General features: G+C 51.9%; 2 protein-coding genes across 4 annotated transcripts in view; one reads left to right on the forward strand and one right to left on the reverse strand.

Annotated features, from left to right (window-relative positions):
• TMEM163 (transmembrane protein 163) overlaps nucleotides 1–1,040 on the forward strand; it is a 229,342-nt gene extending 228,302 nt beyond the window's left edge. Inside the window, exon 8 of the mRNA XM_047722525.1 lies at nucleotides 830–1,040. Coding sequence (XP_047578481.1) covers nucleotides 830–890 — 61 coding nt within the window. The 3' untranslated portion in view covers nucleotides 891–1,040. The remainder of the gene's footprint in view (nucleotides 1–829) is intronic.
• A 1,781-nt stretch (nucleotides 1,041–2,821) lies between these two features.
• MGAT5 (alpha-1,6-mannosylglycoprotein 6-beta-N-acetylglucosaminyltransferase) overlaps nucleotides 2,822–27,211 on the reverse strand; it is a 351,528-nt gene continuing 327,138 nt past the window's right edge. For all 3 annotated transcript variants that reach the window (XM_047722524.1, XM_047722521.1, XM_047722522.1), the window contains 3 exons: nucleotides 26,260–26,334; nucleotides 14,197–14,354; nucleotides 2,822–8,726 (listed from right to left, as the gene is read on the reverse strand). In XM_047722524.1, the coding sequence (XP_047578480.1) occupies nucleotides 8,528–8,726; nucleotides 14,197–14,354; nucleotides 26,260–26,334 (432 nt within the window). In that variant the 3' untranslated portion in view covers nucleotides 2,822–8,527. The remainder of the gene's footprint in view (nucleotides 8,727–14,196; nucleotides 14,355–26,259; nucleotides 26,335–27,211) is intronic.

The raw sequence follows: 27,211 nt of genomic DNA on the forward strand, positions 1-27,211 counted from the left end.
GCGCTGTGCAGGCATCACTGTGTGTTCCAGCATCCAGGCTGGAGTCGGCCTTTGGGAGAACCGTTTGTGAAAGGCACTGGGTTTTTCATTGTTAAGGCGCTTCCTGCCTCCCATGAGGACAGCTGTAATAAGGAAGACGGACCATCAGGGTTGGCCAGGATGGGGCTGGTGGGAACGGACCATGGAATGGCTGCTTTGGAGACAGCAGAGTCGTCCCACACGCCCTGCTAATGCTGGAGTTCCCGTTTGACCCAGCAGGTGTCACTCTTTGGAGTCTACTCCAGGGAAAGGAAAACACGCGTCCCGTAAGGACTCCTGTGTGAATGATCACAGCAACGTTACTGATGGTAGCCAAAGAGTAGGCACAACCCAGAAGTCTGTTAAATGCATGAATGGATCACTGTAGTAGAGCTGTATCACAGCGTAGTCCTCAGCCCTGAGAAGAATGAAGCATTGCTTCAGGCCACAATGTGGATGATCCTTGAAAACACGGAACCAGATGCGAGCAGCCGGTCAGAAAAGGCCATGGGTTAGGTGTTTCCATGGAGAGGACATACCCAGGAGAGGCCAGAGCAGGGAGACCAGAAGTAGATCAGCAGGTTGCAGGGGGCCTGGGGAATGACTGCAGTGGGGCATGGGGTTTCTTCTTTGGGTGACAGAAGGGTTCTGGAATTAGATGGTGGTTACCACCTTTGGGCATACTAAAATGCACTGAACTGTTTACTTGAAAAGTTTGAATTTTATGGTATAGAAATGAGAATTTCTAAAAAGCCTTCTGCTTCCTTCCCCAAACCCGCAAGGGGGTGACCTTGGTGTTTCCTTTCTGCAGACTCCTCATCGACATGGTGCCCAGGGTGAGGCAGACCCGCCACTATGAGATGTTCGAGTGACAGTGGCCAGCAGGGCCTGGGCCGGCTGCTCTGCGTCCGCACCAAGACCGTCAGGACAACGAGGTTTCTACACAGGCAGATGGTGCCAATATTTCATTGAACATCCAGTTTCTTTCTTGGCAAGTTTGTGTTCATGGGAACAAGATCTGCCCAGCAGGTCAGTCGGCACCGCTCCCTCTTGCTCCACTGCCCCCATCAACTGTGTCAGGACAATGCGCACAGGAGCGGGGACAGGCTCCACCCCCTCCTCCAGTGAGAACTGACCTTTTTCTATTCTCTGCAGTAAAAAAGGTTCTTGTGGGTAAGGTAAGATCTTTACTTGGCAGAAAGTTCCTCTGCGGTGCTCTAAGCCTGAAATGGATAGCAAGTGACCAGACCCACCTCCTCTGGACCCCCGGTAGCCCCTCCCGGTCCAGAGTCTTGTGTCTTCTGGCAGATTCTAAGGGAAGACTGTCCCTTTAGTCCCTTGCCCCTTGACATGCCCAGAACCATCAGTACAGATCACTTCCTAATTTCTATCAAGGTATTTCATTAGTTTCATACTGTTTTACTAATCCTGACTCTAAACAGATTTGTCCAAAAGGAGACCATTCTATTTTTAAAGTACTTCATGACCCACATATGAGCTTTGCATGGTTGAACTAAGCACATGACCCTGTCTTGTACATTCAGAACCTGAACCTACATGTAAAAACAGGATCCATTTTTGAGAGATGTGAAATGACAGTTTATTTGTAATAAATAATTATATAATCTATCCATATATGCATATATCTATATGCTGTGTTAAGTGGTAATGGTACATTACAGTCTGTTAGAGATGGCCCCTCTGTAAGGAACAAGATGTTCTCTTAATGTAATGTTAGGTGTAGACTGTAAAAATGTTCCCCCAGCACACAACATTCTGTATCTCTGGAGCTGCTGCTCGTCCAGGCGACAGTGTCCGACCAATAAAGACCTTTACCTGTTTTGTATGGTACGGGGAGGTTATCTTGAAGCGTTCTCACTGTCCCAGGCGGGTTTTCTGTTGTGGATGGAGGAAGCTGTGGACGGGGTCCCTTGGCGGTGAGGGGGGAGACCCTGAAGGACCGTCCCAAGAGGCACTGTGCGCCCTGTGAGGTGGGGGGGCTGCACGGTGATTTGGTGGTGTGCCTGGGGGTTGTCTCTGGCTCACTGAGGGGAGGTGGTTCATTCTGAGGCATCACTGACCTTGATTCAATCTGACACGCCCCACGTGGTTCCTTGGAAGGCATTTTGAGGAGTGTTGCCTGGGATGTTAATAGGTCACGTGGAAAAAAGAGTTGACTGTATGAGTAAGTCTGGGAAATGCAAGATTCGGAAGATTTCTTTTCTCACTGTGTCGGCATATGCTGTGGAAGCTTCAGGAGAGGAAGCTGTGATGGAGTACCCCTCAAACATAAGCACTCCAGTTTTGACTGGCACGTGTGGGGACTTGTGCCCCACAGAGGCATGACAGGGACTGCATGGTGTCTGCGTTCCAGGCAGTAGCCAAGAGTTCTGCTGCCTTCCCAGAGGCCGGCCATCACTCGCCAGCATGATTTCAGACAAGCCCTTGGTGTGGGCATGGACATGACCTTCCTTCTTTCCAGGGTATCTCTTTGCACTCCCCCCTCCCCGCAAGAAAAGCCGTCCAGTCCTCTCTCCAATTCTGTTCCCTGTAGGTGAATGCAGGACGCGGGGAGCGGCTCTGAAACGAGTCTCAGTGGATGCCACCTAAGGGAAAGACTCCTCGAGGGTAAAACCGTTCCCTCCCCACTCCTGTCACGTACCTTCTCATCAGTGTTTCCTGCAGGGTGTCTGCGATGACGGGTGGCCGTCATCAGTGGATGCTGGCATTGGAGGAGGCCGCTGGGTTTGTCCTTGGTTTGACCCTGCACCCAGCCCAGACCCCCAAAAACCACTGCCACCTGTCACACAACAAAAGTTTATTGAAAAATAAAGTTTTCCCTAGTTTTCTCTACAACATTGGAAAACAAAGCAGTCTTCTCTATGCAGGTACAGTACATGTGGACAGCGACACCTTACTTGCAGAATCCTGCACTACGTAACCCCGGAGGTGAACAGCAGAAAACGGTTGTACCAGGAGCTCTTTGAAGACATACACGCAAACGGCCGTTAGCTTAAGGACATCAAGGTTGGGATAGCAACTACAATAGAAAAGATGGCACCTTCTCCTTTGGCATTGATCATTCTGCCCTTGTCCCGTGAATACTTGGGCATGACAGTGAGCAACGTGCTTCCCAGGTCTGCTCCATCTTGTCTTTGGCGGAGATGGCGGCCCCCACTAAGGTCCCGTCCTGCTGTTCCCAGCAAGGCTTTCGAGGCCTGTGGCGTTGCCCGCCTGTCTGAGCACCCACACCTGTCCCCCGACATGGGCCCCCCGACCATAGGAGCACACAGCTGCCCTCTGCCATGCCTCACCAGCTGCTGGGGTGGGGGGTGGTCCTAAAGCATCACAGAATCTGGGGTTAGACGGAACGAAGCTCTGAAGAAGGAGAATTCCAATCTTATTCCCACAAACATAGAAGACTGCCGATTCCCCTAAAGAACACAAAGGAACTTAGAAGGACCCTGGACCCCAGCAAATTCATCCGTACTCCCAACTGCAGTCTATCCAGAATAGTGCCGAGATAGAAGATAAAACTCTACGACAGGGAAGAAAGCCGCAAAACCCCCCATAAAACAAAAGGCAAACTGGTATTTAGGTGATCTGGGAAAACATCACTGAGCAGCCACTTGGGAGCGGTTCTGAAGACACTCTGTACCCCCCAACCTCCCTGCCTGCCATAGCTCCACCTGAGTGGTCAGATCATTTTGGGGTCCCCAGGCTGGCCGAGCTGGGTTGGGGGGGAGGTGGGTCTTCTCGGAGAACGGGGCCAAACAGACGCGCGACCGCTAACCAGCCCAGGGTCTGATCCCTGTGGGTTGGACTGTGGAGGGGCTGCCCCGGCCAGCAGGGAACAGCAAAGAGACTTCCTAGGGAATGACAAAGTTCAACTGGTCATTCCTTTCTCCTTAAATAAAACACAGGAAGTCTTTATTACTTCATTTCAGAGGAATATACTTAACTGATTTAAGGGGTACAGTCTATCTGAGAACTTGCTTTAATTCTAGCTCAAAAAGTTCTACAAAGAAGAACCCTAGCATTGTCCAGAAGATATCAGTGGGGTGAGGTCCAACACTGGGTCACCCTTTTCGTCTCCAGTTTACACATTCTTACAGTCTAGTTCCCTCTGGGGCTGAAGTCAGGCATATTTGCAAATCAGTCAGTGCACTCGGGGATACAGTAACATTTCAACCAGCAGGATGGGCACGGGATTTGGACATCTCAAAACAGAAATTCCTAAAACATTCCATCAACTTGGAGGAGTATTTTCATGGAGGTATAACTTAGCTCTTGATTTCTCAAATTTTATGAAATGCTAATAATAACAATATTTGACATTTACGAGGGCTTACTATGTGCCAGACACGGCTAAACACTGAATCCTCACAAAAACCCTAAGTGCTAAGAAAGCGCGGGTAACTTGATTCTGCATCTGAGACTATACAGCTAATTTGGCCTTTTGCTAGAAAAACCTAAGCTTCCAGTTTTTGCTGAAGCCAACAGGAATGAAAGAACTCACCCTCAGCTTTCCAGGTAGGAAATCCCCACCTCCCCAAAGAAGTCTGAATCTCCTTCTGTCCATCCCTCTCTTCCCACGGAGATGCTCTGCAGCCCTACAGGGATGGATGGGATTAGAATGAAGCCAATGTGGAAATTAAAATATTTTAAAATAAATAAAGAAATCCAGGCTTGGGATGATAATACAACCGAGCCTGTCGTTAACAAAATAGACTTTTTTTTTAAATCAAAGATTTTGGGGACATGGGAAAAGGTGGTATTTGTCCCAATTATATACACAATGTAGGTACACCAACTTGGAGAAATCCGGTGGCCTGCCTTGGTCTCAAAAGCACAAACCCACCTGTACACAGCATACAATTTTATCACCTTTACTCAAATAAACCTCGTGTTTCCTGAGGAAACAGCAGGGGTTGCATGTTCTTTCCCCCCTTATGATAATCACATCAAGTGGGGACTGCTTTTTCCCAGTGCAACCTCACAGGTAGGACTGGACTCATGCCGCAGCCACACATCACCAGGGTGCCTGAGTTGCAGGGAGCACAGCCTGTTGGCGACCAGCTCTCCTCAGATCCAAAGATGTGGCCAGCAGCCCGGGAGGAAGCCAGACCTTCTCTTGGGGGTTCTCATTGCCTCATGGGGGTGCAGGAGCACAGAGGCTGTGGCCTAGGGGGCTGGGAGGGTATTTCTGGTGCCCAGCCTGAGCATCCTCGGTGACACAAGGAAGTGTCCTATCTTAAATGGTACCAAGATTCTAAAAACCAACCCCAAAGAAAAGTGAAAAGGCCCATCAGAGAAACAATAAATATCAACATAAAGCAAACACACACACAGAAGCAAACTAAAGCAGTGACCAAAACCCAGTCCAAGCAAAAATGCAAAAAGTTTCTCCATTTGTACATGTGCAAATCAAATTACTTACATGAAATAAAGGAGGTGTTTACTGGCATTAAAAGAAGTGTGCTTCCCCTTTCCGGAGTTTTCACTCCCAAAAATGTTTAAGGTTCAAAGGAAAGCTTTCTCTCTTTTAATAAATTAGATATATTTCCCTCATGTTTAAGAATTCGGTAAGATCACAGTGGCGGGGGGCAGGGAACCAAATTTTACTAAGGAAAAGAAAATGGACAAAAACTGGCAAGGTATGCTTATGACATAGGAAGACAAGGATCCTGGTTTAGGATTCTGTTCAGATGGCAGTAGCAACACCACCAGAGGCTCCCAGCTGTCCTGAGAGGCACAGTCCTCTCCCAGGGCAGCCAGCCCCGGTGCCCCTTCCACACAGGGTGGATGGAGGCCTCCTCCCTAGTCTCCCCTTGGGGGGTGGGGGTAGGGCACTGATCAGACCTGGGCCCCTGGGGGTGGTGGCCTGGGAGCTGAATACATTTGGGTGTCACTGCCTCTACCTCTAAAGCCCCAGACACCTGGAGTGCAGGTTTGCCCCCAGAGCAGCAGCCCCACCTGCGGAACTCCAGGTACTTCTGGCCACTACTGGACTGTAGGAGTCGGGGGGTGCCACAGGGATCTTCAAGCGCGGGGAAGGGCTCTGCCGGCCTGCTAGACCTGAGTCCTGATGGAGAGGAAAGGAATAGGGAGGCTGAGAGGCCCTGAGCTCAGCAAACAGGATAGCCACAAACAATCCCCGCAGCTTCCTGTCTTTGAGTCCCCAGGCTTACTGAAACAGCTCTGCAAAACGGGTTGGTTCATCGGGCCCAGCGAGAGAAATCCGGTCTCGGCCAGCAGGCTCCCCCTGCTGGCCCAACGCCTGCATGACAGCCTCACCTCTGGAAGCTCCCAGAAGAGCCCAGCAGAGGGCGGCCCTGGCCCAGGGATTGTAGCCCTGGGAGCTCAACGGAATTGCCACAAGAAACTCAGAGGCCCATTCATAGGGAAAAGCAGTTCCTAACAACACAGAAGACAGTTTTCCTACAGCAGGAATTGCCCTTGCAAAACTTGCAGGAACATTAATATATATACACACACACACCGGATCACCAAGATTCCCTCAACTCACACGCCCTTGCTGCGGGGCTCAGGCAGAGGGTGCTCTCGGCGAGTTCCGGAGGGGTCCCAGCACCGCTCAGGGCAGAGGTCTCCCTATCGGAGCTCTCCCTGTCACATGTGCTCAGGGGCCACCTGAAAGCTGCTGCTCCTCACCCCCTTCACTGTCTGGTGTTAGAGGGGACATTCAGACCAACCGAGAGTCTAAGGGGAAAAAAAAGGCTGGCTGTGCACTTGATACTATTTACCCACCACGGAAGAATGGAGAAGCAGGAACAGTCTAACTTCCCATACCTAAAGGCTCCACAGGCCCCGTGGTCTGCAAGAGGCAGGATTCCTGATCTAGCTCCCTTCCCGAAGGCCCACCCAACCGTGAGCCCTGCCAGCCTGTCCTGTGGGGCGGAGGCTGGGCTGGCTGTCCCGGATGGCAGTCAGGGTGCAGGCAGCAAGGGTGCAGGGGCGGAGCATGGTGCTAGGTGACCAAGGCACTCAGCCACCAGGGAGGGCTGGGGGGCTCAGGCCACAGCTCATGACTGGGATGTTCTGCAAGGAGGAGAAGAGGGCTCACCGTTACCAGCCTGGAGATGCCAGGGGCTTCGCAGGAAAAATGCGCACTTCCAGCCAGAGCACTGAAGCAGGGCCGGTGGGGGGCAGGAAGCTCCCATCATGGTGGACAGTGGGGAACTCCGGGGTTAGCAGGGGACATCCAGTGAGTCTGACTGGGCCAACCTGCCAACTCAGGATGCCACCCCCCCCTGAATACTCCAGCCTCAAGTAAGAACCAGCATCAGACTCCAGCCCCATGCGAGACACACACCCATGCACTCTCACCCACGGGCGATTGCCAGGACCACACACCACATTCAGCCGGCCTGCCCCTGCTCCCCCTGCCAACATCAGGGCCATGGAGAGCCTCCTTCCTGCAACTCTGGTGACAGGAGACACAAGAAGGAATAGAATACAAGCCCACCTGTCTGGAGCACAGCTGTGGTGGCGTCACTGGTTCTAAGGGGCCAGCTTCACGCCTGTCCACACCCCAGCTCGGATCACACGCTTGGAGTAAACAAGCGTGACCCATGCTTCTACTTTCCTCCTTCTAGTGGCACTGGAGAGAGGGTGGATTCACCACCAACCAGCAAATATCAATTCCCCAATCCTGTTTTCCTCTCCTAAAGGAAAGGTGTGGGGCCAAGGTGTGCGCACGTGCATGCGTGTGACGGGGGTAGGAGGGGGAGGGTTGAGGAAAGGAGCTTTCACTGCAAAATGGCCCCATCTTTGGTCCCTGGCTGGGCTTTCAGGACAACACGGGTCTGTTCCCCCCATGCCCAGGAGGTGCCTGTCCTCTAGCTGCCATCTGTCAAGCATACACAAGACTTTCTTTTGTTCTGCTACTATCCACTTTGAGGAGCTAGGTCCCCGCAGCTGCCCTCAAGTGAGCCACCAGCCCCACAGTGCACCCTGTCTCCCTCCTGCTTCCTTTTGGAAGCAGACAGGAGTAATAATACAGTGAAGGCGGACAGTAAACAGTGGGAAATCAGAGAAACAAGACGTATGATCAGTCCCTCTTTGCCCTCTCTGTTCCCCCTCCCTCCCTCCCAAATAAATAAGTTAATGGGTTTAGGAATGTTGCCTTAGAAAGTTCTTTCCGACAAGCTCCATTCCTCCTCTGGTTCTGTTTTCAACGAATCTTGAGACTCTCTTTCTGCCTTGGAGCAGCGGCAGTGACAGTCTCCTCAAGAAATAAAAAGGAAGTTGTGCCAAGGAGAAGCCAGGCTCCTGCCCTGACGTCTGCTCCTTCTGTTTTGGCGAGGATTCCGCTGTTGGTGCTTGGGCCACAGAAGGAGCAATACCAAATTGAAACCTCCCAGCATAAAGTTCAGGCTCTGGGGAGAGTCCCTGAATGACATGATGTCTGCCCCCCGGCCCTGTCCCGTTGGGGTTGGAGCCCCTGTCTCCCCCCCGCAGAGTGAGTGCGGGGCCGAGCCAGGGGCCGCTATAGACAGTCTTTACAGAGAGCCACCTGGCCCTTGATGAAGTCCCGGCAGGGGCAGACCCTCTGGTGCCGGGGGTGGGCGCCCGCACAGCTGAACAGCAGGAGGTCACCTTGAAACACACAGTGCCTGTTCTTGGGGTCGAAGGAGGGCACCAGGATGTCCTTGGTCAGCTCCGAGCTTTGGCAGATCACCTCATACCTGAAAAGGAAGAGAAAGGCATGAGTGTTGGAGAGGCAGAAACAGTCTTGTCACTGGCTTCTCTGGCCTGCCTCCTGCGGTGTGGGGAGCACACTGGGGTCACCTGTCATAAAAAGGAAATGGTAGTCACCCTCTGACGTAGCAATGCTCTCCCACCAGGAGTCCAGGCTTGAGAAAGGTATGTGTGCGGGAATGTGTGTTCAAGGCTGCCTACCGAAGCAGTGCTGTAAGGGAGACAAGATGGAAATAACCCGAATACTCACCCAGTGGGGAAGGAAGGGCTGAAGGGTTTGCAGCACGTCTGTGCTTTCGGAGGTCCCCGCAGCCCTTGAGAAAGAATTAGGCAGAAATGCAAGAACCAGCGCGGAGAGCTGTCCTCGAGGAAGGCAAGTGACAGGAGGAGATGCCGGGGACCAACCTGTACGTGTATGCACTTCGAAATTCGAGAGGGCTACCACCTCAAGCTTTAACAATGGTTATCTCAGAGGGGTGAGAGTGGGGCAAAGACAGGCATTATTGAAATATTCTGAAGAACTCTGTTTAATATTTTTATTGGTGGTTTAAAAGGATTCATGTGACATGGCCTTAGTCTCCCATCAGATGCTCTTCTGGCGGATGGTGGGGGTCCCAGGGCTTCAAGTCACTGGACCTCTGCAGTCACCTTGGTCCATGGCCATAGCAGGCTCCCTCCCTCCCCCTTCTCGACAGTTACGTGTCTGAGGCTTCAGGACTGCCGGGCCGGACGCAGGACTGGGAATCCAAGCCCTGACTACAAACCTGCGCTCCTGCTCCTCCTGCCATCTTCTTCCCACAGCTGAGATCCAGACCGTGGTGGCTTTGCTTCCTGAAACTGGGGCCACTGCCTGTGGGGCTGGGGGTAACCAACAGCACCGGCATGTGATCTCAAACAAGAGCCACGTCCTTTCTCCTCTGGCCTTGAATACACTGGTCCCAGCCACCCCATGGCCCCGAGAGCAAGAATGCCTCAGCAGGTGTCCAGCACAGCGTCCCAAATGCCAGGTGGGACCAGTTCAAAGAAGAGAGTGTAGGGGGGCCGCACAGTCCTGAGTTTGAGTCCCGACTTCATCTGTATGAGCCTCCCTTTGCCTCAGTTGCCCCTTAAGTACAGTGGGGACAGAGAATCCTCAACTCAGGGAGGAGGTGCGGAAATCAGTGCTCCTAGAGCACTTGGCAGAATGTGGCTCTGCCACCATCACCATCGTCATCGTGGTCACCCTGGCCGGGCAGACACGGGATGGGCTCTGCCACCTCCCTCCCTCACCCCGTGCCATGAATGTGCCAACCATCTCCATTTTGTTCCCTGAGATCTCCACTCTTGCTAACAGGGTGAGGATCCCACTGTAGGCAGCTCCTGCAGTCACCGGGGAGCTCTACGACCTCTCCAACCGCCCTAACTCCTCTGGCCATGGTGTGCCAGCTGGGAGACGTAGGCACCCAGGCTAGGAAGGTCACAGACCGTGAAAACAAGGGCAGGAAGTGCGGATTTATGGATTTCCTTAAAAAAAAAAAAAGAAAAAAGAAAAAAGAAAAAAAAGTGAGTCAGAGATTTGGGGCTACCAGGTCCTCCGCAGGATACCCCCGCTGGCCTACCTGCAGAAAGGGGTCTCCAGAACTCAGCTGTGCACTACAGGATTCCATATGGAGCAGAGCTTTAGAATTACAGAGGCTTAGGTTATCTATTTGTTTAGGTGAATTAGAGCAGCTGCTATGTCTTAACTCAAGCCAGGTGCCTTGTGCACTGCTAACCAGAGGTGTGGAAAGCTCTCCAACTCTCAGACCCCACGGCGGGTGTCTAACAGGAGCCATGCGGAAACCCTCCGGCTCCTGCCCCGGGTCACCCAGGCAGCCTCTAAGCACGTGCTCCCGGGAGTGAGCACACACGTGCACGTGTCCGTGAACACATCTCTGCTGAGGCCACCGTGGAAGAAGCCTGCCTACGGATGATATCTGGAGACCACCACAAAGGGCACAGTCCCCAGCACGACAGGTGACCCGTCACAGGGCAGCTCACTGAATGTTCAGGGGATGGGGGCCATGGGCGCAGACGGCTCCAGACACTTGTGGAGGCCATCGCACCACCAGGCCCCCAGGGGGCGCTCCCTCCGATGAGCGTGCCAGTCCCTGTCCCACAGCCCCAGGCAGGCAGGAGGAGCACTCTACCATCCTCGGGCCAGAGTCAGAGAGCTGAGGGGATTTTCCCCCATTGCTGGAGTGTGTCTGGAAACCAGCCTCCCCTCTCCCCACTGGTGAATCTCTTCCCATTTCAGAGCGCACACGGTATTGCCTCTGCTTCCCTGTTGTGATGTCTGTCCGCCTCTCTCACACACACACTTGGCCACACACACTCTCACTCTGCTCAGAGACCCCAAGCACACCGCTGCTTCCTTTCTGTAGGGCCCAAAGGTGCTGACCTCCCCGCAGCTGGCCTCGTACAGGATGGGAGGGGGCTTCTGAGGCCCAGCGGCCCTGGGTTCGCATTTACAGCTCCTGACCACCTTCCCATGCGGCTGCCTATGTCCTGAGAGGTAGAAACAACTCGTCCTTCCTGAGACAGACGGACACAGGATGAAGGGATGCCAGGAGGACCCCACCTACTGGTTAAACTCCTCCCCTCCTCCCTGCCCCTGAGCTCTTCCCCTCCCTCAGCCCCTGCCCTGCTTGTTCCTGCCCTAAATCCACCAAGTCCTCCAAACTCACTCATGACCTCTCTGACTCAGGCGCCAAAGTGCTCACGGTCTAGACTTCATGGTTTAGAATTCCCCAACTTCAAAAAGAAATGCCCAACTCGATCATTTAATATTTTAGAAGTTGTAACTTGAAAAGGTAGCAAAATTATAAATAAGGTGTCACAGTGACACATGTCCCTACTTATGGAGCCAAGGTCCTCCCGATGGGGCCACCCCAACTTGGACTCTGGCTTTTCCCCGGGCCTCTGCCTCTGGACCCCCGCCCCCTGGTCTGTGCCTGAATCATGCATGTTCCGGGCATGAGAGTCCGGGGCACCCCACAGCACTTACACTGTGCCCGGTGTGAACGGGAGCTCCACGACCAGCTGCCTCACTGCCCCTGATTCTAGATGACAGCACAGGAAACTCCAAAGGGCCTGACCTATGTGATATTATTTCCTACTACACAGTAGGGATAGACAGTTCTTCAAGGTCATGGGCACCAAAGACTAAAAGGAGCTTAAGCGGAGAACCCGGCCCCAAGGTGGAGAAGAGAGAGTAGCGCGGGCTTGTAGGAGCCACTCACTTTGCTAACTGGCCACGAATATGGATGAGTCAGGACTGCCTCATATGGAGCGGCCCTCAACAGACTGCCAGATAGCTGGGGCTTTACAGCATTATCGGTATTTACAAATGCAGGAACAAGGTGTTCAACAGGCCTCTTACATTCAGGGAATTAATCTCAGACAGCTTTATTACGGAATTAGCGTTCAGTGCTGCCTCCTTGGGAGAAAACCCACATGACTACAGTGGGGTTTGGGAGAGGGCTGGGAAGCAGTCCCATGGCACAGGGCTTAGCCACGGAACAGCTCCGTGAGGCCCTCTGCCCTCAATGGGCTCTGCAGAGTATGAGGAGGTGGAGAGGGAGGCTTGGGGAGGAGCCTGGCTTTTCTGGTCTCAGCCTGGCAGCCTTAATCCTGCTCCATGGCCCAAGGCTCTCTGGACGAAGGGGCCGTTCTGCTCTGTCTTGAGCACCAGCTGTACATTCTCTCACCATCATACGGGCTGCCCCAATCTTACAGGGGAGAAGATGGATGGAACAGAGGAAATTAACCCACTGGCTCCCCTTTCTATCCCTGCACTGGACCTAGGCCTTTGCTCCGGAGACAGGCCGGCTATGTGGGACCCTGTGCTATCTGAGCCAGGTCCTGAGCCTCTGACCTGGGCAGGAGCCCTCACTCTGCCTGGCTGGGAAGGAAGGGCCATGCTGTAGAGGAGTTCCATTTGGCTTCCATTCCCAGGATGCAGCTTCTCATCTGTCCTTCTCCAGAGGTGGAGATGGGAACTGCACGGAGACAGCTGTGTGTGCACTGTCCCCCTAATGTACCTCCAGCAAATCCAGACTTCCATAGAGAGAGAGAGAGAGATACTCAGGGTTCTCAAAAAGCTACCTTGCTACAGAAGGTAGCCAAAGGAGCCAGTAGGAAGCTCCTCCCAGGATACCAGAATTCAGGATATGTGCTATGGAGAAGGAAGCTTCTAGAACCATCTTTCCTTATGTAGCAGACCACTACCCCCTCTCACAAAGTTTCTGTGGTGACAGAGGACAGCGCCATTCTGACTCTCTTCTAGCCTTTGTTTTAATAGTGGAATCAAGGTGGCCTCCGAGCTCGGTCTTCACATAAAAAGAAGGGGAAAACCCAGCATCCTCCATACCTCTACTCAGAGGTGCTTTCCCGCAGGTGAGATGTGAGAGGCCATGCTCTCTCTGGAACAAGGGTTTTATACCATGCTTGAGAATAAGACGATGTAGGGCCAGGACGAGGCTAGCTCAGCCATCTGTGCACAGATGACCACAGATGACTGACCACTGCAACGAGGCATGAAGCCAGCACTGGAGAAAGGCAGGCCGCGAGCAGCGAGCACAGTCCATTTCTTAAATCTCCACTTCAGGACTGGACGGTACCACTGCTCTGCTGAGCATTTAGGGTTGGGACAGCAAGTCTCTTCACCAGAGCTTTTTGAGGGCTCAGTGATTAAGTCAGATGAGGCTCAGGGTGGGTGTAATGAAAACGGGGAACACGGACTTAGTACTCACAGGGGTCACGAATCAGAGGCCAGAAGACACCTCACATAGAAATCTGGGGTCTGCAAATGCCAAGGGAAAGGAATGGGATCGCACCAAGTAATGCAGGCACAAGGGGAAGCACTCCAGCCACCCGGGAAGCCCCGCTCTGGCCTGTGTTTCCCATGCCACCCCCGCTCCCTGCTGTGGAACCCAGCACAGTCAGGCCTGCTGTGCCCCTGCCATGCTCCATGTGCCAACGGTGCTGGAATCAAGTGCAAAGAGGGGACAGGGGCCGCAGGAGGGGGAAGGTGGTGAGGGGACTTGCTGTGGGCAGTTCAGTGCCAGCCCCCAACCCTTATTTTTCATTGCTTTCGCACTCCCGGGGTTGTGCTTCTGAGCCCATCTGCACTCCCGCGGTTCCCGGGTATAACGTGAACACACCGAACCTTTTCCACAATCTATTATTCCAAACACCGGCCTTAGTTTTGCAAATATAACACCCACGTTCGAACTCTAAATCTGTCAGCGTGCCAGGTGACCTCATCCACCAAACAACAAAACTGCTGGTCTAGCTTTCTGGGGGAGTGCGGCAGTGGGCGGGGTGGGGGGACCATGCCGCAACCTGCTCCCTAAGGCTCATCCCTCTCAGCCCAACTCGACATGACCCAGAGGCGAGCTGGAGGCTGGCCTGGCCCTGATGACCCCCAGCACTTACTTGAGCAAGTCTTTGTCCTTGTTGAGGTGCTGGAAGAAAGAAGGCTCGCAGATGAGCTGGTTCTCCTGGCACACTTGCTTGCAGGACTGGCCGGGGTCAGCAAGCTTCACCTGCAGGGCGCTCAGGGGCGGCCACATCACCTGCCCATGGCAGAAGTCCTACAATGAAAGGAGCCTGTCAGTCCAGGGAGCAAGGACTCAGGCGGGGATCCCGGCCTGCCCAGCAGCCCAGACAAGGAGAGGCAGCCCGTGGAGAGAGTGGTGAAGGCCAGGAGGTATGCGAGCTGGACAGGCTTGGTGGGAACGGGCTCCTCTGGGACGAGTTCCTTGGTCAGGAACATGTCTGCCTCATCCACAAAGGGGGCAAGAGTATCGTCCACACAGGGCTTACGGGTGACAGTAACACATGGCATGTGTACAGCACCGTGCCCGCTGGGGATGGTGACTTTTCTTTACCGGCACCTTCAGTCCTGCTATTCGAAGCCTCCATCCCTGAAGGTCCATCTCCAGCCCCAACTTCACCAGCTGTTCTGTTCTTAGCTCTAAATCCAAAGGTGTTTTCAGTGTCTACCTAATGTGGCGGATACCCAGGGGACACTGTTGGGCAAGCGCTAGCTTTGACTAGTGACGTGGAGGGGTCTGCAGGCAGGGCGGGTGGGGCCCTACCCCACCCCAGGGTCAGGGCCTTGAAAACAGTCTTAAGGCTGCGCTAATTCCACTAGGGAACCAGCCTGAGGACATGTGACAGGAGGTGAAGGAACCTGGCAGACAGAGGTGCCCGTGGCCCAGCAGCTGCAGGGGTGCCCGGTGTGGGGGAGAGCTAGTGACTTTCAGGCTCTAGAGGGAACGCAGGAAGACCTGGGTGGGCCAGGAAGCCGCCCGTGTGGCTCAGTGAAGGGGCAGGTGGGGTGATGAGCGTGCTGACCGAGCAGGGCTGGAGAGGGCCTGGAAAGAGCAGGGAGCTCTCTGCCCTGCAACCCCAGGCTTTTGTTCCGGCTGTACCCTGAGCAGGCACGAGCAGTGGGAACTCCTGCACTAGCCGCACGGGGAGCTCGCTCTGTTCACACACTGGATCTGGAATCCTAGTCAGGCTGCCCCAGTCGCAGAAGGCAACAACCCTGCGGGAGACCTGAAGAGCCAGGCCTGCTTCACTGTTTCTGGGCGGGCGCGCCCTCGGGAGTGCTCAGAGCTGCTCATCACAGCAGCAGTGTTAGAGTAGAAGCAAGAGATCTGAAGTAATCTAAAAGCTGTATTTCACTGGCTGTTTAAATACAATACTCCAAAATATAACAGATCTCCACGTACTGACATGGAAACCTCTTCAGGACATCCTGAGGACTGAAAGAAACCGGGCGAAGGATGGTGGAGTGTGTTTCCATGCGTGCCAAGCACGGGACGGGGGAGAGGCTGGAAAGGTGCTTATGAAGGTGCATATGCTCCTACAAGAATCTGGCTGATTGGCGTGGGGGCCACCGAGAGGGGAACGGAGTCTGGAGTGGTAGGGAGATTCCCTTCCCAGTGAATGTCCTTCTGGAATATCTCCCTTGTCCTCATGTTTCCTGTTTTTGGTCTGTGTGGATGAGGAGTGGATTTATAAGCTCAGGGCCCTGGGCTCCCAGAACCCGCACCCGCATAGGAAGTGTTTCAGGCCCCCCAACCCCCTGGGCTGGTCTCGTGGAGCGCTGCGGGTGGGCCTGGAGTGGCAGGTGGCTCCGGCTCTGCCCGGTCCCTTATAATGACGGGGTGCAGCTGCGGAAATCAGGCCAGAGCGGCATCCAAGATGGCACTTTTGTATTGCCTGCATTTTTTTTTTTTTTTAATTTGTGCTTGTACTACTTTTAGTGAGCAAAAGAAAACAGAAAAGACCAAAGGGAATGCCACCCAGGCTCTGCAGGTAGCGGCTGTGAGGGCGCCTCCTGCCTCATCAGGAAAACGAAGGTGATGATACTGATGACTTCCTATGGCCCCTGCGTCTCCCTCTTTCCCGAAGGAGGCCATGCTGTGACCTGCTGAGAAGGGCGACGCAGGGCAGGATCCCTTCTAGCCTTCTCCAATCAATGATGGGGACCCCAACGAGCAAGGCAAGCCCACTGCGGTCCTCCACGTCACACGACTCTCATCATGAGGGGACTGGACTCGTTGAGAGCCTGAGTGAGTTTGGTGGCCAACAGACAGAAACCCTTTGCTGTGTGTGGTTGAGACACCTCGGAAGTGGATTCAAAGCAGCTGAAAACAGAAGACTCCAGAGGACCTCACATATTCCTAGCAGAGATGCTAGGAATACACTGGATTATTTAGACACATGAGGACCCAGCCTAACCTTCTGAAAGTGATGCACGGTGGGAAGACCCTATCTAACTCCTCAGATTCATGACAATTTATTTTTAAGTTTTACTTATTTGAGAGAGAGCAAACAAGGGAGAACACGAGTGGGGTAAAGGGTAGAGGGAGAAGCACGCATCCTGCTGACCATGGAGCCCGATGTGGGACTCGATCCCAAGACCCTGGGATCATAACCTGAACCGAAGGCAGACCCTTAACCAACTGAGCCACCCAGGCACCTGATTCGTGATGATCTTCAGTGCAATCCATGTGCATTTTAAGCCTGGGTGGCACAGTAACCCTGGACGGGGAGCTGTTACTAAGGGGGATGGCATGACAGCACAGATCATGGCACTGTGAACTGGGTCATGGAGTTCACTGGTGGCTGTGGCTCTCTTACCTGGCAGCATACAGAAGCTTACTGGCTGCCCTTTGGTACTCTGTCCATCGCGTGAGGATGGCTGTCACCAAACACACCATGATCAATGGAGTCATTGATCAAAGCTGAGTGGGTGCACAGATATTTGGAAAAGGTTAAGTGTTGCTTTTTGGTTGTTTCTCTGGCTGCCTAATGCAAGCAACTTGGCTTCTACTTCTTTAGAAGCAATCTGAGAACTTCTATAGCCTTTAGGCATTATCATAAAGAGATTTTAAATGCAACACCAAAGCCTACGTGTGAGCATACCAAATGGCTGGACATCCAGGAAACCAAATCAGATTACATCAAACATCACTAGAGGCTCCGTGAGGATTCTTCTCCCTGCTTCCAGGACTCAGCGTGGCCCACCCCTGGATGAGGCTGGGGAGCCGGAAACCCACACTGCTGAAGGCTCCAATTCCGGCTTTTATTGCTTGTAAGAAAACACAGAATCTCTCCACAGATGTCTACAGGCAGTTAGACCGGAGGGCAGTATCCCTACAGCTGTTCGGTCTGGTGGACCCTTAAGAAATGGTCTCTTACTCGTTCTTGGCCTTATGTGGTATGTGGAGCAGTCCAAGGGGTAAAACTGAAACAAGGGGAAAGGTTCTACTGTGTTAGACCAGGAAAAGTACTTCCAGTGGGAAGGCCCAGATCTGAGCTGACAGAACTGACCAAAGGCTGGTCAGCGGCAGGTGTTCTGCAACCGCTCGGCTCCTTGTTCTCGCCCTTCCATGGAGCGGGGGACCCCTGCCCTGTACAGTGGCGGGTGTGGGCACTTGCAGAGCCCGAGGCAGCCCTGGATAGATGGAACCCAGCAGAAGGCTCTGTAGAGGCTACATGAAGGGATGTTGCCTCAAGGCTATGCAGAGCCACCCCACTGGCTTGTTTCTTGGTCAACCAGGGGGTTCCCTTCAATAGGCAGGCTTATTAGCTCACCTTCATGTGAGCTGTTGGTTCCCAGACACCCTGGCTCATGGCTCACCATGGGCTGGTTTGGCATCCTCTCAGCAGTCTGTCTTGGGGGCCAGGAGGATAAGAAGGAGTGCAAATAGCAGCAGGACCTTTTTAAGGCTTGGTGAACCATCTGGAGAGCCTGAAGGTGTCCTGGTAAGCATGACACCAGGTGAGGCAGGAGGGAGTGTGGGGATTTTAATTTAATTTTTTTATTTTTAAGTAATCTCTACAACCCCAAGATCAAGCATCACACACTCTACCCATGGAGTCAGCCAGGTACCCCAAGAATCTGCATTTTTTTTTCCTAAACCTTTCCACTGGTTCCAATGCAGCGTTCTGCTGGCTACACTTTGAGAATATCTCTTCAAGGACAGGTTGCTGAGAGAGATCCTTCTCATCTTCTGACCCACAGGAACACAGATGTAAATTTTTGAAAGACCCAAGAATATTCTTGCTTTTTGTTTGCATAAAAAAAAAAACTGAGACTTTAAAGCCTACCTTTGGAAGAAAGAAAAGAATGATACTGAAATATTCATTATTTAATCAATGTACAAAACATAGACATGGGGGAAAGTGTGGGGGAGTGTGGGGATTGTGGCCTCCAGCAGGGGACGCCCACTGGCGGCCCTCAAGCTCTCTGCCTGCTTTGACGTCTACAAAGGTCTTTCAGTCCTTACAGAATTCCGGTGAGACGAAATGAGGTGACTCATAAGGAGGCACCTAGAGATGGTAAAGATTATACTCCAAGGTAGACCTTTCTTTGCTCCCAGGTCCGGGGGGTACATGCTGAAAGCCTGGATGAGGTATGACACTTGACCTGTGAAAGCCATCTCTCGTCCAGCTACCCAGAGGGCACAACTGAACCAGCGGTTCCAATCGTAAGTCTCTTCTCATGCCCAGGGACCAGCCCGCCTGGGAGTTCATGGGAGGCTAGAGGCTTTCCGTTTCTCCCACCTCAGAACAGCCGAGTATGGCAAGGCCCACCCGCCTCGTCTCCTCCTCCTCCTCTCACCCATCCTCTGATTCATTCATTCAACTAAACACTTGCTGAGAAGCAGAAAAGCCTAAGGGTTCAGAACTGCCCCCCTTTGAATTCCTTTACAGCTTTGCTTTCTACAGTTTCAGCTCCCTGGGTCAACAGTCATCTCAAAGTACATGACCCTCCTCCTGACAAACCGTCAGAGGGTCAGCGGCGGCTACGTCACAGCACCTGCGTCATTCCCCGACGTTGTCTCCTCACACAGGCCTTTCGTCACCTCACAGCATCACAAGACAGGTGAGCGCAGCACAGCGAGATACGAGGATGGAGTCCACAGTCTCATAATATGGGTTACAGTATATTGTTATAATTGTTCTAGTTCTAAGCTCTTATTGTACCTAATTTATAAATTAAACTTTATCATAGGTGTTGGTAAGTGTTCAAAAAAGTACCTGATATAAACAATGCAATCTACAGGTTGGCTCTTACTATTACTATGTGCAAGAGACTTTTCTAGTTTTCTAGGCCCTTGGGTATTGGTGAAAAAAAGAAGCCACCAAACTCCCGCCTTCATAGACCTTATATTCAATGAGAAGGACAGAAAAAATTTATATGATATGTCCAAAGGTAGTAAGCACTCTAGAAGAGAAAGAGGTGAGGAAAAAGGATTGAGACTGCTGAGGGAGAGGGTGTCCAGATAGAGTACCACTGAGAAGGGGCATTTGAGAAACGACCGGATATTTGCAAGGATCTGGGAAGAAAATTCCAGGCAGAGGCAAACCAGGATCAGAGGCTGTGACAAGGGAGTGTCTCACAGGCTTCCAGAGGAGCAGGGAGTTGCATGCGGTAGGAGCTGAGAGTATGCGTGGTGGGGGCCAGAAATAGCGAAGGTGGGGTCCCGGAGGTCCCATGGAGTCACTGCACACATCTTTGGCTCTTAAATGTTGAGGCCAACATTTTAAAAATTACAGAACAGCAGAAAACAGATGTCCAAACAGGATGTAAAGGCCACTCAGAGTAGGTAAATAATTAACTTCGTGGGGATGGGAAGTGTGGTGGAAGCAGTCAGAGAAGGCTTCCAGGTAGTAGGGACTTCAGGTCTGGGTTTCGTAGGCTGCATAGGAGCTACTGGCTTCCCACAAACATGGTGCTTTGCAGATAGCTGGTGCACAATATAGAGCGGCTGAACAGGGGATTTAACAGTAAAAGTAGAAAGGAATAATATTCACTTCAGAGAGACTTTCTAGAGCCAGGATGAGACTTAATAGTTTTCCAACCTGGTTAACAAGCCCACTTAGAACTCAGAACATCTGCATTCCTCTCGAACAATTATTTCAACAGGTCACCGAATTCCCCTAAATTTGACTCTTCTGAAATTATCCGGAAGTGACTCATAAGAAAGGTTTACTATCAGGAACTTTATGAGACTAGGCAACATTTGCCCAGGCGAAGACAACTTATTGTGGAACAGAAGTAAGGGCGCTGCCTTTGTCGCAAAGGCCAAGTCACAGTGTGGAGAAAATGTGATTCCCAGAAACAGCCAAAAAGCAGAGAAGATGACAGGGTGCTGCCCCCCCGCCCCTCCCCATGAGGTGCTGGCTTGCCCTCTCTCCTGGCTGTTTGTGAAGGGATCTCCTCCAGCCCCACACCCGGTCCTGGGCAAACCGTAGAGTTACTATATCCCCGACACAGCAAGGGCAAATGGGTTTCCGCACAAACTGTGTGCAGCCAAGGAGACAGGGGCAGATATAGGTCTGGGGGTGGGATCTAGAGGAAGTAAGGCCAGGAATTTGGGAGGCAAAAAAAAGACAAAAAAAAAAAGGGACAGGTTGTAGGCCTTGAAATTGGGGTTTGAGCCAAATTCCATCAGCTATTTGAGAGGTAAGGGACATATGTGTTCTTTCTGTTACAGCTTAGAGAGCCCAGGACCTGGCACAAAAAACAGGTGTTCCATAAATAATGACTGACCGGATTAAAGACATTTCAGTTGCCCAATGATATCTCCCATTCTCAGCCTGTGCTGTCCTTAAAGGAGTGAACATTGTCCCCAGGTGGCTGCTGGGCTCACGGCCAGCAGTGGGTGTAGATTTGTGTCTCCACAGGCACAACTCAGGAGGTGGCTGTGATGCTGAGCTGTCGCCATCCATCTCCACGGTTGGTCTCTACATGTGCATGAGCCAACAAGCTCACTTCTATAGGAGTTAGCCACAGACCTCCCACATCCTCTAGTGCACATCCACAGGCGTGGGAATGTTCACACACTCTTCACACCCGCCCAAAGGTGGGAGTGGCACACACGTCCGTCAGGCGTGAATGCAGGAATAAACAGTGGCAGAGCCACACAGTGGAACACTATTCAGCAATAATAATAATAATAATAACCATAAAGAATGAAGTACTGATACGTGAATGTGCATGGACCTCATGAACATCACACAGTCCAAGAAGCCAGTTATCTCCAGGGAAGGCAAATCTCCAGGAATAGAACACAGAACCTGGGATGCCTAGGGGCTGGGGCCAAGACTGCAAAATAGGTATCAAGTGAGATTTCTGGGGGGATGGGAATGCTATAAAACTAGACCTTGGTGGTACCCACACACTTTTATCAATGTGATTAAAAAATCGTTAAATTGTATCCTTACATGGAGTGAATTTTGGTCTGTAACTTATATCTCAACGAGGCTCCCTAAAAAGCACACCTCGGTTGGGGGCTGGGCTCCAGCAGCAGCAAGCAGCTGAGGCTTCCCGAGGCCCTACTCTGTGTCAGGCATTGCTCTCGGCCCTATACCTGCATTCGTCTATTGATTCCTCCATCAACCTTTTGGGGTAGGTATCCGCACTGCACAGAAGAAGCAAGAGGATGGGGAGGTTAGGAACATGCCCAAGATCATGGAGAGTGGGGCCTCCAGCCCTTAGCACTCTTCAGTCAGTATCTGCGATCAGGAATGGCTAGGTGAACAGCAGCTGTTCACTTCCCCAAAGAGCAAACGTTCCCCAATCCAGGGCCAACCCTGTTCCCTTTTCAGTTCCGGTTCCTCCTCCTCTTTCCCCGCAACCTGTCTGCTCCACCACCACTCCTTGCTACCCTGGACTATCTGGATTCACTACCAGGTCTTGTCTTTGCATCTAGAACACTTGCTGGAGAGTTCGAGATGGGCTCAGAGAAACCAGATTTCTCAGGAGCTGAAGCTGATTCCACAGTGGCTCTTGAGGTTAACTCATTTTCCTTCCATATCGCCGGAACGTTTTTCACATGAATTACACAGCTCTTTGCAAAATAATACGAGCATAATCATCTTGCACATTTACAGGATCTTTACGGGAAATGAAGAAAATAGGAATGAGGAACATAGGCATGGTTTGCAGAAAGCAACCTGAACATAGCCGTTCCTTCAAAAGAACCTGTTCTATCCCCTCTGGCCTGAGGCGAATACCTAAATCTTTCCCAAGAAATGCAGCATGAGAACCTTAACAGGCCTGGACACTCAGGTTAGGGAAGAATGCTGCTCTTGATCTGAGGTTACAAGGGACTTTTGCCTTGGCACCACACCGCAGTTCCTCCCCCACTGCTGGAGAGAGCCCTTCGAACAGAGTGCCGATGGTGGAAGAACATGCAACCCAAATCAACACTTCCAGTACAGCCAAGCAGTGGTGGTGTGTGCAGGGCCGGGGCATGAAGGGAAAAAAGCAAGTGGTTTCCCTCAAGTCACGACTCTTTCCCACTGGGTGAGTGAGCCCGGGGCTGGCTGGGTATGAGGTAGATTTCCAGCTGTCAGCCACTCAACGACCACTGAAGCCTGGGGCTTTCTCAATTGCTGTCAATTGGCTTCCCCTGGCTCCCGTTGCCTCGGGTGAGCGTGATGGACAACCTTGAAAAGGTTCTGAGATAAAAGCTTCCTTGTTCCCCTTGCAGATCACACGGAAGACTCTGAAGGCAGAGATCAGCCTAATTAGGGCTGCAGCGCTCCTACAGTTCAAGGGACGGGAAGCTTGAGCTGCCACCAATCTTCAGAGCTCGAGGCTTTCCGTTCATGCCAGAAACACCCCTCGCTCCAGTCTCCCTGCACTTTGATGAAATCCTAGCTGAAAAAAATAACGAACACCCTGAGCTCTAAAATACCGAGGCCTGGAGAGAACTGTTAGAGGCTGAAGACCCAAACCGAATCAATGGGGTCTTGACCTCCCACACCCCTCTAAAGTTGGGGGAACATTATGGCCGCAACAAAACCCTCCACGGAGGCCTGGATTAACTCAAAATTGGCCTCTTTCTGGCTTGTGTAGCAGCACCGAGAAAATGTTTAACAGGAAATGCCCCCCATACAAGATTTCTAGAAGGAATTTTCCTAAAATACCAATCTGAGAGTCTCACTGCCCTCATCCTGCATTAAAACCTTTCTTGAGCTTCCTGCTGTCCCAGGATCAAATCTGCATTCTTGGTGGAGCCTGAGGATCTACTCATGAATTATTTCCTCCTCCATCCCTGTCTCTCACATCACCTCCCTTCGGTCACAACTCAGCTTCCGATAACTCACCATGCTTTCTTTTTTTCCCCCAGACCTTTTCGTCTTGACCTCTACAGTCCTTCTCATAACCGCTCTGTCTGCTGTCAAGGACTCATCTCGCACAAAATGCTGCTGGACACACTCTCCCCATCTCTCCCCGCCTTCCCTGCTCTGCAGGCTGAGTGGTGTGATCCCTAAGCATCTGGTTACATCTCTGTTACAGAGTCCGACCCTATGGCGGTGGCATGACCTGTGGTCCTGAATGGCTTCTCTGGGGGGGCCTGAAGCTACCTGAGGATGGGGACTCGTTCCCTGCCATCTTGCTGAGGCCCCGGCCCAGTTCACAGTGCACTACAGCTGACATTTCCCCACTGGATGCGGGAATCAACCATAGCAGACAAAACAGAAAGCTCTGGATGTCTGTGAACAGTGGGCTCTGCAGGAGTCTGTGCTGGGGAGCGGTGTGCAAGGGCAGTTTAATTAGCGTGTATTCCAAATCATAAAGTCCAAGATGAGCTTTCTGGCACCTGGGACATGTGAATGAAAAGCACAAGCATGTGCACACGCGCACATTCATTTTTGTTCCTGCCTTCAGATGGGAGTTACTGTGCACCTACTGTGTGCCGGGCAGGCCGCGTGTGGTATGGAGGTGCATGGACCAGGCATGCTCCTGCATTATGGGGCACGGTGCCCGGTCACTCTAGGGAATGCGACCTTCCTGTTGGAAAGGAAAGCTGGTAATAGAGTTACAGATAACAGGCCACAGGAGAACTTTTAAGGACTGGCTGTGATTCAAGAGTCTTCAAATAAACCTGATGAAGAGTCTCTCTCTATGTGGCCACGAGGAACCATCTTCCCCAAGAGGAAGTAGAGACAGGAGGGGAGGAATCGGGTTTCAGAAGCAGCTGCGGGGATCCTGCTACAATCTCAGATAGGTTCCTGTGACAAGAGCTGTGACAGCTTAAAAAGTCCCTGCCGGCGGAGAACCCGAAGGTCCTCTCGCACCCGTGGAAAGGTGAATGAAGATGACAAGCCCAGCGCCGGGACACCGGCCCCCGCCTGCGGCCCTGGCCATGCTACGAGGACACGCCTGCACTCAGACCAAACCAGCATCGAACCTGGAGTCCATGACACATTAGCCCGAGACTGTGAATCTTGGTCCCGCCACCCAGAGAGGGGGGCTGTTCCTGCCGCCTCCTGGGATATGGGAAGGACCGAATGAGACAACGCGCTGGGATGTGTTCCGGACGCACTGCTGTGAAGTCTGCATGTAAAGGGCTGCTTGGGTTAGGGTGCTGATGAGGTCGTGGCCAATCAAGGCACTACACTGAATGAGAAGACTGAATGAGACGGTGATTCAGATGCTTAGTCATATTATATCCCATTCTATGATATCGCAATATAATAATACACTGTGATAGGATACAAGATATCACCTCTTAAGTGATCAACAGTACTCGTTCGCATTTATGGAACACTACGGGCCAGCCCTGTACTAAGCACTTCCTGCCCCATGATGTCTATTATTATCCTTATTCTACAAGAGAGGAAACTAAGGCCCAGAGAGGCGGAGTAAGGCACCCAAATCATAAAACCAAAAACTTGTGAACCCAGATGGCGGGGCTGCACAGCATGCCCTCTGGCCACGAACAGGCACCTGGAATACCAGATACGCCTCCCTTAAGCCTCTGCCCACCACTCTCCCTCTCCAACAGCAGCGTCCAGGACTGCCCGGGGCTCTCCAGCCTGTTGCCTCAAACCTTCCCTTCGAAACCTACCTGGGGCCTCCTGTCTACACTACTTATATTTGCAACACACTATTTCTATTTTAGCCTGCACGGTCCTCATCCCCTATCGTATAAAGATCTCTTGATCATCCCAAGACACTTTGCTTTGCCTTTTAAAAGGAGACCCCCATTCCTGAAATGTGGTCAAGGAGTTCATAGTGCTTTGCCCACAGGGGCTCTGCATCTGTCTATTTGTAGCTCTGAGCTGCTTTTGAAGACTAAGGAATTAAAATGTTACAGAAGGATGCCAGTGGTGCTCTTGGCCTTTACTGCCAAAAGCACAAGACAGAGTTTGCAAGCTCTCTTGGGGGTGGTGGACTCTTAGGCCCCCCTCCCCCACTTTAGCACTGAAGCCCTCCTTTTATCTGTTTTATTCTTAGGCTTCATGTAACGTTTCATTTGAGAAGCGGTTGTGTTTGAAAAGATATTTGAAAACCACTAAGAAGTCCTAATATATTTGGAATTATTGAAAATATATTAAAGGAATGCTTAGAAACCCCTGGTTTCAGCCCCTGCCTTTCTTAGGGTGAGAAACAAAGATCAGGCAGGATCACTGAACTGTCTCTCTGTTCCCCTCCCCACCTAAGTCCTCGTGATGTCCCTCCGAACCAATTCCGGGTACAGGTCTGATGGTTCAGGAGGGCTTCGCCTTGACTATCCAGTCTCTCCCATTTTAAGTTTCCATTTTGACCTTCCACAATCACAAAGAATATTCTTTATTTTTAAGAATGTATTTATCTGACAAAGAGAGAGAGACAGCACAAACAGGGGGAGCTGCAGAGGGAGAGGGAGAAGCAGGCTCCCCACTGAGCAAGGAGCCTGATGTGGGGCTTGATCCCAGGACCCTGAGATCATGACCTCAGCTGAAGGCAGACACTTGATCGACTGAGCCACCCAGACACCCCCATAAAGAACATTCTTAACTAGGACAAAGTCTCTTGGATGACCACGACAATGCATGCTTCAAAATTCCATCAAGCCATTACCCAGCTTCTAGAGTCTTGCAAAGTAGGAAAATAACCACAGAAATATGGTAGCTCTTAGATGTTCATAAGAGCCCCCGGGGTGATGGGATAAAAGGATTTCTGAAGAGCCTTACCTGTTTTTCAATGAAAGCGTTGATTCTCTGTAGCATTCCCTCACATGTGAATTCATATGGCATGTATGGCTCAATCTGTAGAAGCAGAACATGGTATCATGAAAGGAGACAGAGAACCAAGGACACTTACCCAGTCCTCCCCTGACTCACGCACACTCACGTACCTCAAGAGGGGATAGGACTATGAACTCAGATGTCAACCAACCTGGGTTTACAACCTCACCCTGCTCCTGGTTAGCTGTGGGACCCTGAGCAAAGTGCCCACCACCTCTGAGCCTCAAGTTCTTCATGTGCAAAATGGTGAGAAGAAAAATCTACCTCTTTTAAGCTGTGGTGATGGTCATGTGAAAAAAAAAAAAGTAAAGTGCTTAGTTTGGTGTCTGGAACACAGTAGGTGTTCTACAAAAGGTGGGGAGTATCATCGGTTAGAGGTTAAGCTCCAGAGGGCAGACGCTCCACGGCTTCTGGGCTGTGTGGCTCATGGAGGAAGGCAGCAAACACCTGCTGAATGGATGCGTGCTCAATCCTAGGAGAAGGGCACATGATGAGTGGGTAAGGACCCAGGATGGTGACGAAAGCACTGGTCGGCACTCGAAGGTGAGGTCAGCACATAGCTAAAGAATGTGTGGGGCAGGAACAGAGTCATAAAGTGCCACAAAGAGTTCAGCCAAGGGGCCCAGAGGCTAAAAGGTCAAAGCAGACTTCTGCTCATGCTGGGCTTTTAAAGCCAGCTAGGATTCCGGCAAGCGCAGACGTGGAAGCCATTCCGGCTAGCACGAGCAGCAGGAGGTTAGACATGCAAGAACAGCAGGTGGGTAGAGTGTGGGATGGCAAAGCCTGGGGAGACAAGGCTGGGAAGAGGTTCACTGGATTTCCACAGAAGGATTTCTATACTAAGGAGCCCAAGCTTTATCAGAAGGCAGGAGGAAATTCCAGGAGGTGCTTCTCTGGG

Source organism: Lutra lutra, chromosome 3, assembly GCF_902655055.1.
Source record: "Lutra lutra chromosome 3, mLutLut1.2, whole genome shotgun sequence".
NCBI classification, from domain to species: domain Eukaryota; kingdom Metazoa; phylum Chordata; class Mammalia; order Carnivora; family Mustelidae; genus Lutra; species Lutra lutra.